Below are 12,481 nucleotides of genomic sequence, written 5' to 3'. Positions count from 1 at the left end.
TTATATATGTGTGTGTGTGTGTGTGTTTAGCTGCCCATGAAGGTTATGATGACACCAACTAAACTTCTCACGTTTACAAGAATATATAGAACTTGGAAGGCCCCAGCCCCAGCCCCTGCTCTGTGGATTTGTTTGTAAAATGTGTGCAGCAACAGTACCATATATTGACAGTAGTGGTTTTATCTTTCTTGGGAAAGGAAATCCTTGATACGTTGGTAAGACCTTTCAGTTTCTACACATTTCTCCTCACTATTTTTTTGCCGAGCAGTGGATATGGTTTGGTTGTGCTTTGTTTTTTGCCAAATATATTATCCTATTGGGAGTTACAAAAATGTAGTAGATTGGTTTAAAACCCAGTAACACAACATTCCATGCAGTACATTATGGAAATCGAATAGATTTAGTCCTGCTGAAAACATGAAAAAAAATATTTTAAAAAGTCTGGACTGAATAATCATATGTTCAGCAGATGCTTAGAAAAACAATGTATGTGTGTAGTTTACATGATAAATTACTGTGCAGATTTGATTGTTGAACTCCTAGTCTGATACCTCACCCCTTTGCCTGGGCCATTTGTTAAAATAATGTGATGATATACTTTTATTCAGGAAGAATGAATTATGCAGTACTGTACATACATGCACTCTAATAATGCTTTACAATTTACACATGCCTAAAATTCCTCATGTGCTTGGTAACTTTATATTTATAGGGGCATTTCACTTAAGTGTAACAAAATTCCACAAAGTATACTGAATGTATGGACAATCCATGCCAACAAAATATCCTGCATAACCAATACATTTAAACATTTTTTATTCAGTCTAAATATTTATAGCTAATGAACTGCATTTTTGTATTATTTCATTTGACCAAAATAGGGCAAGTTTAAAAAGCTCTGACCTATATAGATGTGATCTCTATATAAAATAAAACAAAAAAAACAGGCATTGAGGTTAATGCATAATAATATTATATCTATCGCTGCTAGAATAACTTGACCTGGCCTTGATTAAATCAAAATTATGTCAGCGCTTTAGCCTTTATAAAGTGTAGCTATGGAGCGGTCATAACCTTTGATTTAACGGAGACAGGTCCTACAAGTCCCACGCAGAAGAAGTTGGTCTAATGCTTTGTAATGATGCTGCAAAGTCACTGATAGAATGTGAAGCAGACTTCTCTAGAATTCTCACTGCTAGGTTATACACTAAAATATGCTCTCTCTCTCTCTCTTTATAAAATATATATATATATTTTTCCACTGACTGCCAAAACACTTAAACACAGCTCTTACAACTAAATAAATTTCCTCTGCAACAGGTATTAGGCCTCCTGTGGCTCTCACTCAAATTCTATGCATCACAGACTTGATGTTGGCCTAGCAGCCCTAATACCTGCTGCCCATGAAGTGGTCTTACACTGGCCGTCAAAGTAAATCGAATGTCTGGAGAAATAGAAATCAGCGGTTGCAGCTGTCAACTGGCATGATTTCACAGCGCATCTGCCATCTTAGTTAAAGGACTCACATAAATACATCTTAGAGAACAAATGTTTTTAGACAGAAAAAAATAAAAAATTCTCTAAAAACATGAAACCTCTAGATCTGGAGAGAAAACCTCTGATCTGGCAACACTGATTTTAATGATGTACTAAAAGCTCTGCGCCGGGATGCTTAGCAACCAGTTTAGATGTCCTTCAGAAACAGCTGCACAAAAGTCTCCTTGTTATCATTATCAATCGCACATTTACTTGGTTGCTTATTAGTAAGGCTGGGATTGAGTCATGGTTGTCACAGATTCCATGATTTTAGTAGAGAACATTGGACTTTAGCAACACAACTTGAAATTTTTTCTGCATACAAAAATATACTTTGGGATGTCAAATGTACAACATGTTGTATCAGAATTATATGTAAACAAACCAAAACGTCAAATAACTGTAAACTGTACCACAGCCGAAGCAACAGATGCTCACAAAGAGACATTCTTTTTGAACTTCAAACGTTATTTTTTAAAGGTGTGTAAAACCTACAGTTTTTGTTTGTGGCCCTGTAGAAACAACACCATATGTTAAGTAAAACGAACATTTTTGTAGTGGGACAGTGGCTCTCAAAAGTATTCACCCCCCTTAGACTTTTCCACATTTTATTGTGTTACAACATGGAATCAAAATGGACTTAATTAGGAGTTTTTGCCACTGATCAACACAAATAAAGTCCATAATGTCAAAGTTATGCACAGCACGTGCTACTATTTTCTCATTCAGAAGTTGGCATCTCTGCCTATGTGTTTTTAATAACCATGTCATCGGCAGAAGTATCTTCCCCCCACAAAATGGTACACAAGACTACATGGACATTGTGTGAACATAGCACACAAAATCAGTTAACTCACATCTGTATCAGCCAGAAGTTTAGAAGATCACTATTAGATGTCAGAGTGAAAACAGAAGCCGAGGCAACCTCAGACCACCACCTACTTATGGGTTAATTCAGATTTAAACTTAAAAAAGTTTCATACCAACAGAAACAGAACTACTGTCAGATATACTGTGCAGCTGATACCAAAGTGAAAGCCAGCTTTCAGATAACACTTTCCAATAAATATGAAATCCTGAAAACTCAGAGGAATCAACCTGAACAAACTTGGCAAAAAATAAAGAAGACATGGAAAAAACATGTGAGGAAACCAAAAAAATGTGAAAGAATCCTCTTGGGTAAGACTAAAAACAAAATGACACTAGCAGGATGAATGAGTGACTAATCAAAACATCCATGCACCAAGCAAACAGTAGAGAGCAGAAAGGGTTAAATGGAGACAGGAACTTTGCCTTCTGATAACACTATTGTTTCAATGAAATTGATTTCCGCTGAGCATTATCAGAACAGTGAGTAGTCGAGTACAGTATTTCTCAGTTCCGTCAGCCAAGGGAAAGAGCCCCTCCCTCATCCCCAAGTGTACAGGATAAGAGCTGGGTCCCTGCTGGAAAGAACCCCAGAATCTCACCTCAAGTTGTCCAATGGCAACATATGGGGCTTTCGAATAAAAAGCTTATTGGGCTTTTGACAAACTAGAGACATGACATCTGCATTCCTTTCATTCCCAAGATTACTGCCAAACACAAAATGTAGATAAGAATCTGTGGCAAAGTGGTGAGTGGGTACAGGTGAGTGCAGTGCAATGCAGGTAAGAATCACATAGATAATTATGAACTGGTGCAAGGGTGTTTATTGAACATCTATGTTACACAGGTCCGGATTGTGCTACTGGTAGTCGATTAAGAAACAGACAACAGTTAAGAAACACTAACAAACACAAGACAAATTCACAGTTTCACAATACGGCAACACAGACTCCTTGTAGGTTTAAAACTAACCATTTACCAAGGAACAGATTACTTTGCTATGCCCCTTCGTTAACGAGAGCATCCCCTCCTCTAATCTGCAGATGTCACACCATTTCTCGTTTGGGTACCATAACTCAGTCCCTTTTCTAGCAGGCTGACTTCCACCTACCCATGGGAATAAAGTGTCATACCTTTTAGTCCAGGGTACTCTGCTCCATTTATCAAGTACCCTCTCCGTTCAGGAGGGAGATCTAACACCAAGCATCATTCGTTCTCTGTCACAGAAACATATTAAAGAAGATATGATATGCTGAAGTTACACTTCATGGCACTGCATGTTTGTGAATCAAGGCACTTAAAAGTTGCTGCTGTGCCATTTCATGTTTTGAACTGGTAGTGAACAATAAAAAAAAAAAAAAAAATGTAATCAGGAAAAAAGCAAAACAGCAGTCCAAAATACTGTGAGGCCTGATTTTTTTTGTCCAACTGATTTTTTCTGTTCTCTTCACAAACATTTTTAACACTCCAGTTATTATTATTATTATTTTTTTTTTACTAGTTGAGACCATATTGACCAATGTTACTGGACTGAATGTAACAATGTTGTGAGACCCAAAAAAAACAACAATACAAGCATTTCTCAAATACAAGATTTCTTTCACCATAATGATAAAGAGAAATTATACTATCAGTCACCATACATCCTACAGAAAACCCAGTATTACCTACTCACTATGGGTGACTTCAGTTGTCCAATGAAGATATTTCATATGATGCCAGCCTTTATAACCCCCAAACAACCTTTAAGTGTTTAAGACAAGTGTTACTTTACATGACATTAGAAATAGCAACATTTGAACTCTGTTAGAACTTTCCTAGTACTGTATATAAAAATAATATTAGCTTCCGCTTGCTCATTTAGGAATCAGTCTCTTCCTATTATTTTTTTTTTCCTAGCAACTGTGATATAAATACTTTCCACTGACCAACCTGTGCCCAATATCGTTTCCTTTTAAATATGTTTCACTACATTTAAACAATAAAGATACTGTTTTATACTTTGGCTTCCAGCAACCAAATAAGTTGTAGTCCATTGTAGTTGTAAGCATTTATCACCATCCCAATTTTTCATGAATACTACACTATGTATTCAAACCGTCTTCATTAATAGAATAGAGAGTCACCACTATTAGTTCATTATGCTGCCTGACAGGTACCCAGTTACCTGTGTGTATCTCTATATAATACACACATATTTAGAATTTACTTTAGCTTGCAGTTCAAGTTCTTCAAAAATAGGGGTTATAATGAGTTGAGTTTATTGTTAATGTAAAATGTAAGAACCTTTAGTTAGAAAATGTTGAGGTTGTATGACCAGAGTCATAACCAGAGCTGGCATTCTACCGAGGTCACACTGAGGTTTCAAGCTATAGCTGCCATTATTCATAAGACTGCTTGGTATCTACTATTCAACCTCCACATCTATGTTACACAGCAAACCAGAAGTGAAAATTAAGGAGTCTTTTGTAGAATTTTTACATGAGCATCAGCATTGATGATGCAGAAAAACGACAAGGACACGGCCTTAGTGTCCTCATTGCACAGGCCACGAGTATGAGCTCTCAGTAGCGGAGCTGAACAGGTTAAAATGTATCTTGGTGAACCTCTGGTTGTAATTTCATTCTAAAAGTGAGCTGGTGGATCAGCCAGTGGAACACATGCTGTTGGGTCACCAGGTCACAGGTTTGAATCCCGACTGGGGTTAACCTGTTCATGCACCATAAACTAGCAGACGAGCAAGCTGTAGGGGGTTCTGTGTTATTGGGTTTGACATCCTGTGAATGGAACACAGAACCACCAGCCTCTGAACACTGATTGAATTAAGTACCCTACAACACTTGAAGAAATAATTGCTAATGACTCTGATGCCTTGGCTAAATTCCCCAGGAAGATTCTTCATATTCTGATGATGAGGATGAGGTGCACAAGTAAAATGGGTTTTAGTCTGTGGTACCCAAATACAGTATAACTTTATGCAATGGATTACATTATGACAACACTTTTTGCTTAGCTATTTAATATCCCAAAGTGCAAAGACTTTGGAATAAAAATCTAAACCCGATCAGGCCTTTGCACATTTTACCAAGTGTGGTCTGTTTTAAAGCAAGGTACTATAAAGGCAGTGCAAGGTAAAGGCATATTTTCAGAGAGGAATACAATCATTTCAAGTACAATGTGTTTCCTGCATTATTCACTGTTGCTGTTTCTGCCCTGCTGAGTTTTAGCATGTCTGATCACTGTTCTGATAGGAACGTCTTTTAAGGTGGTTCAGTACAGGAAGTCAGCAAGCACAGCTCCCATTTTATAAAGGATCTCATCTGGGGGACAGTGAAGTTTGTGAAACTTATTACATCATTTGTGAAGTAAAGTGACTTTGAAGAACGTGATAAATAATATGGAAGATATTTGGCAATGGATCAAATGGATCTATCTGGGTCTTAATAGTATGAACATGTCTTTTGACACAGTTTGATACACATAGAAAAAATAAGAATGTGGCAATACAATTAAAGGTGAAACAATTTCCATGGTAAATAATACATATTTGGACATGTCTTGTCATCAAAATAAGCATCTTATAGATCCTTGTCATTTGGATGTACCTGGTCCACTAGCAACAGCCAATACTATAGGTCCTGACTGTAAACATCATAAAAAATACAATCAGCTTTTTTCTTTTTACAATGAAATATGTTCAAGCTAGATAATTGAAGTTTTAGGGTTTTTTCATATGGAAAGTCAATAATTATATTGTTTCTTTGTCCTGGATTGCATCACTTACCAGTGATAAATCCCAAGGCAGCTATTACATGGCACATTTCCACTTCTCCACTGCATACTGTACATATTGGCAGTGTGCCACCAGCACGTGTGCTGTGACAGATCCTTAGGATTCACAATATGAGACTAACCTTTAATTTCACTGGAGGAGTGAAAAAGCTGACACTCCTACCACTGGAGTACGTCTCTACTTCTCTATCAAGAGCAATTACATCACTGGGCAGACCCCCACACCACTGCCATATGCTGCATTGAAAGATGGAGTGATTATACCTCTCTAAAATGGCTTTACACTTTCTACTGTGGTTTTACCAGTATTACTGCTTCTTCGTAGAACGCAATTGAGACTCTTGGAATGTTTTTAGGCAAGACAAGTTGCCCTAAACAAATTGAATGGTCATGTAGTACATTATAGAATGCAATGGTTGTGTACAGTAGTATCAGAAATGATTATCATTTGCTATGTCAGTGTGCAGTATTTATTCCAAAGCCACTGTTTTCATTGTGGTTATGGTGTGGTATGGCAAGGGTTTTGCTTCTGTTTCCTTAATTGATATATCATTGTATTTTTCAAATTGTTCAGCTAGGGCAGGCCACACTTGATGAAAGATCTTAAAGTGTGTAGTATAGAACTTTTGGATGTTAAATGAAGCACCAAAATAAATACAGTGTATGGTGTAGTGTGTCGGTTTCATCAAGAGTATTGAGCAGAGGTCGGCAACTTGTCCATACACGGGCATACATGTCAGTGGCAGTGAATAAGTGTGACACACACACGCACCTAATTGTATATAACTTATATTTTGTTTGTCCATGGCTAAGATGTTTTTTTTTTTTTTTTTTTTTTTTTTTTTTTTTTAATGTCTGTCAACACTCGACATAGTATATAGTGTAAGAACTAGAAATGTTTGTTTTTTTTCATTAGCCAGTGATTACATTAAGCATTTTCTGACAGTTTATTTGTGATTTCAAGTTGGTTTCATCTGCACTAGTAATGAAAATACTTTTCATCCTACATAACGGGAATGTCGTTTACAAAAGTGAAGGCAAAGGCCTATGTGACACTGAAACAAGTAACTTACATTCCAACAGCTGTTTTTGTATTCAACTCTACGGACTTGAGGTACTGTATTTACTAGTTCTCATTTTGGAATATAAATCCAAAAGCAGAATGACTGGAAGCACTGGTCTAAATTACACTGCCTTGAAAGCAGATGCAGAGCTTGATATAGAAAGTAATTGCCCAAGTTCAGTTGTTTATTTAGGTTTGAACTTAGTTTCCTAGCCACACAGTGCATTTGTTATAATAGAATACTCTATGTATTTCGCTCATGAGTATGGCCATAAAAATAAACAATAGAGTACAATCTTTATCAGATAATCTTAGCTAAATAAACTGACAGCATTGTCAGGAAACACATTGGTAGAAGGGTTACATTACAGCAGGACATAATCCAAGACTTTGAACAGAAAAAGTAGCATATACTTAAATGGCTATGTCAGTCACCAGAGCAGAACCCAGTTCCATTTAATTATATTTCTGACTCAAGATGATAAAGCAGGTACAAGTAAAAATATGGTAACATATAGTAAATACAGCAATAAACCAAATATAGACCCCCAGATTATACAATAAACAATCAGTATAAACATAGTGGGCAGGGTATACAAAATTGCAACAACATATAAACTTGATCAGTCTGTAGTTAATAGTCTAGTACAGAAGATAGGAGTCAGGAGTTCCGTGAGTTAATTTCTGCCTCCTTCTTATATATATATATATATATATATATATATATATATATATATATATATATATATATATATATATATATATATATATACACATATATATATACACACATATATATATATAGGTGCAGTCAGCCTTAGGACTGGCTATTTTCAAATATGGCAGTGCAACTGTTTTTTCTTGGTATTGTCTTTACCACAATGTTCATACAACATGTGTCTTACTCTTATCATTACATTCCTTTGACAGCATATTTCTAAAAAGCATATTTCTTAGTACCCTATGATCTTACATAAATAATTATAAAGCTGCCCGCAAGCATAACTGTAAATAAGCAAGTTACACTTCCACAAATAAAAAAGTAAGCTTATTCCTACAAAACTGGGAGGTTAAATCCCATATAGAAAAAAAAAATGTTTCATGTAGTAGTTTTATATATGTATCAATATATAATGTTTATATGCATCTGTGACAGAGAAAGAGTTAATCTTGGTTATAAATCTCCTTTCCGACCTGTGAGGGCGCTGTGCAAAGGGAACAATGTGCCCCGGACTGGATGGTTGACAATTAATTCCAAGGGAAAGGTGGAAGTCAGCCATCTAGAAACGGGGCAGAGCTACAGCATACCAAGTCATCGCTCCAGAAGGGAAGCGATGCGGCAACGGATTGGAGGAGAAACGGTTGCACTTACTAACCAAGGGAGCATGACTGATGTTCCTTTGTTACGGTTAAGGGTGAACCGCTAAAGGAAAAACTATAAATGTACTGTGAGTGTTTTGTTTGTTTTTGTCGTGTTTAATTATACTAGTTTGTTCTTGCTAGACGGCTAACATGATCTGAAGCTGTCGCTAAGGCCAGCATCAGACCTGGACAACACCTCACAACTGTACATGAATAAATTGTATTTCACCACTTGCACTTTAGCACACACTCACTTGTGATCGTGTGTGTCTTTGTGTGTGTTATAATGTGTGTATTCTTTTGGGACTGTAACCCGTTGTTTTGAAACAGTGTAATACACATTGTTGTATATTGCCTGGGATTATTCTTGGTCGTCGCCAGAACAGGATTATAAAAATAAACCTTTCTATTTGGATTGTGAACTTTGTTGTCTGTCTTCTGTTTTGTTACATTCACATTACCTCTATACCTGAGCACTGCAAACCACTTTGCCACAGCATCATACTACAATTATGGCCACTTTCATATATGTCAATTTATATAATTCTTATATGAAGCTATATAAGAATTACAGATACAGAAAATATATGATGTAAAAATGTGTATGTTACGTACACGTTATATATGCAAAACATACTAAAAACATTAGTGTATATAAATATTTAATTGTTAATATATGATTGTTATATTTTACACATATGAAACATGACATTTAAGCATGTATACTAATCTCAATATTAAAATTATGGCTGCCTATAAAAGTATCAATGTATAATTAAATAGCACAGATACTTTTTTGCAACAGTACTATATGTATAATGTATAATTATATTACATAAAATTGTTTCAGTACTGACTATTAAAAAGGGATAGAAGGCAATATTGTACTGGAAATTGCATTTTAAGTAATTTTATCAAATTTGCAACAATTATTAAAATATTCTCATGATTGCCAAGGGTATGCACACTTTTGGCCATAACTATAAATATAAGCTCAGAGATGATGCTGCATATTACAAAATTCTCTTCCAATACTGGTTTAAAAAAATGAAGAAAAAAAATCTCCAAGAAGAAGAACAAGCAGCCTAACTTGACAAAAACATGTTGCAGAATCATGTTGGAAAAGCTTATACAAAATAGCCAAGTTACACAATGATGTACATTTTACCATATATTTGTAAACGCATACTTTTTTTTTTGTTTTGTTGCAAAAACAGATATAAATTATGTATAATTTACTTCATTATGAACACACAAACTCTTGACTGCCTACTTAAATGCAAAACACAAATTGGAACTGTAAAGTGTAATTAGAACTGTAAGAACTTAAAACATTTGAGTATTTGTATTCCTATTAAATCAAGGCTACACTATCACATATCCAATCTGTGCTCACATCTCCCTCACTTTGTTGAGTCTATGTATGCTATAGTTTCTTTACTTTTATTGCAGTTCAGTCAACTCACCATTGACTGCTGAGCCAATAGCAGCCTGTAGGGTATTAGGCCAGTTCTGCAACGTTGTTCCTTAAAATGGAAACATATCACAATTAAAACATAACAAAAAATACACCAAATGTTACATAAACATTTTTCCGAAATATTATTGTCAATAAATGTCTATACCACTAATACAATATTGCAACCCATATTAAAAGAGAGGAAGAATGTATGCTAACTAGCAGACTAAAATGTACTTTATCAATATTAAAAAAAAAGATTCATTAACAAAATATTACTGTAGATGGCATCAATCTGTGTTGCATCTAATGCAGGTCTGCGCTCCATAAAGTCTTTGCTCATCTCTCTTAAGTTACTTTTCAGCAAAATATCTACAGGGAATAGATTCACAAGAGGAGTGCGCAAATGATGTTGCTGTGTGTGAATTGTTGGCTAAATCCTCTGTAGACAGTGATACAGTTTCACTTTTGTCCCTCATATAATTTATAGTTTGTTTTTTTTTCGCAGATATTATTTGATTACCAAATTTCTCTTATAATTTTTATTACAAACATGCTTTAATCTAAAGCAATTGATTTAAATCCTACTTTCTAGGCATTTCTGCTTTGCGATATTTTGTAAATGATTCAGCATTAACAAATAAAAATAAAATGGGACTGCTTTTAATGAAAAGGAGAGGTAATGAAATATAGAGATAAGTATGTAAATATACAAATAATATATTAACTGTTTATGTATTCTAATTTTACAGATAAACAAAGGCATTTTTAAATATTTAAATTCAGTTAAATGGGCAGTATCTTATATGTAGACGTTTACTATATGAATCCTTACATATCCTTGGAAATACACACATAAGGCCAATATAAGCCTTATATGAAACACATGTTTTATAATAGTCATTCAAAATCTTATATGAAACATAGATTTTTTTTTTTCCATATTGGGAATTATTAAGTTCCCCATAACACTACAATATCTGTTCCTAGAGTTATTTTGCAATATTCCTTTCACTGCAGTTTTTTTTGTGAAGCGCTAGTATTTAAGCTCTTGTCAATTCACAGTTCATCTTAAGTGGAGGCTTAGGCATAATTTTCAGTTAATAATCACAAGGCAGATGGTTGTAATCCCAATTTTTTATTTTATTTATTTATTTATTTATACCAGATTTCCAACAAATACCTGATACAAAGCAGAAAAAATAATACATTCCATGCCAGTTATGAACAACAAATTATGAACAATAAATCACTCAGTACCTCCAAAATAGTTTGTGAGTACGGAACATCACTTAATTTTGCGATTTCAGGCCTAAATTGAATGTTTGCTAATACTTTGTTTTGAATGATACAAATGCATTTAAATTCACAATATAGGCAGTTAAATAACTTTTCCAATGGCCTCATGACCGGTACAGCATATTTCATTTCTGAAATGCTGCGGACACAACCTTTGCACTACTACTCAATAACATGCATATATTTGCACATTTACGTTACAGACATTTTCAGGAAAAATAGTGATTAATATTAGTAACAAACTTCTGTCCAGCGGGAACCTGGTCCCACAGGTTGTCTGGAATAGACACAGCTTTACAGTGAGGCATGTATTGTATGTGGTGGTTTTAGCTGGCATTCAGGTCCTATGAATGTAATTAAAATAAAGCAATTGTTCAGACCCTGCCTTTCCCATCCTAGTGTACAGAGGAAACAGGAAAAAGGAACTCTTGACTCCCCATGCCTGAACAGCTCTGGAGGCTCTGCTCTAATCCACTTCAGACTTGGGAGGATATGCTGCTGCCCCTTTAGGCTTTTCAGACAGGCTCTCCAAGTCCTGACAAACCACTGAAAAAACTTTTGGAGACAAAGTAATGTGCAATGGATTGTAATGATCAGCAAGCTAGATGGACGAGTCCTAGGAAAATGCATTATTTGGCATTGTTATTTGTCCACTGTTGCATGTTAGTTTCAGGTAAGTGGCTCCTTTTTATTTTCATGCCAATTTTACATTTGGAGTGAGATGTTTTTGAGTAGGGTGATACAAACATACAATCAGGTAGTTTTTGGACCATCAAGAAAAATAATACGTTGGGGGACATATTTGTTATACTAAATAAATTGTTTTCAAAAATGTTATATTTTCTACTGTTTCACATCTTAGCAATTGAATTATTTAATAAATATAGGTAAAGCATGTTTTAACAAGAATGAACAGGACTCTTAAACCCTGTGGTAATTTAATAATTATCAAGGTATTGGCTTGGACTGGACAAGCTACAAATTTGCAAGTTTTACCCAACTAAGACTCCTGGCTTAGTAACTATCTTGGTATCCCTGAATAGATAATGGTCTCCTCTTCAAAAATAGGATTTTATTGAGCAATCTGTCCTACAAGAATGGTA

The 12,481-nt window shown here is 35.1% G+C and overlaps 2 protein-coding genes across 5 annotated transcripts in view; one reads left to right on the top strand and one right to left on the bottom strand.

Moving 5' to 3' along the window:
- Positions 1–12,481, bottom strand: part of LOC121314542 (leucine-rich repeat-containing protein 19-like) — a 72,556-nt gene that overhangs the window by 35,654 nt on the left and 24,421 nt on the right. The window lies entirely within an intron of this gene.
- Positions 11,688–12,481, top strand: part of LOC121314515 (angiopoietin-1 receptor-like) — a 32,238-nt gene continuing 31,444 nt past the window's right edge. For all 4 annotated transcript variants that reach the window (XM_041247894.1, XM_041247903.1, XM_041247885.1 and 1 more), the window contains exon 1: positions 11,688–12,051. In XM_041247894.1, the coding sequence (XP_041103828.1) occupies positions 11,958–12,051 (94 nt within the window). In that variant the 5' untranslated portion in view covers positions 11,688–11,957. The remainder of the gene's footprint in view (positions 12,052–12,481) is intronic.

The sequence above is a fragment of the Polyodon spathula genome, chromosome 1 (genome assembly GCF_017654505.1).
Source record: "Polyodon spathula isolate WHYD16114869_AA chromosome 1, ASM1765450v1, whole genome shotgun sequence".
NCBI classification, from domain to species: domain Eukaryota; kingdom Metazoa; phylum Chordata; class Actinopteri; order Acipenseriformes; family Polyodontidae; genus Polyodon; species Polyodon spathula.
This window is presented reverse-complemented; position numbering and strand designations above follow the sequence as displayed.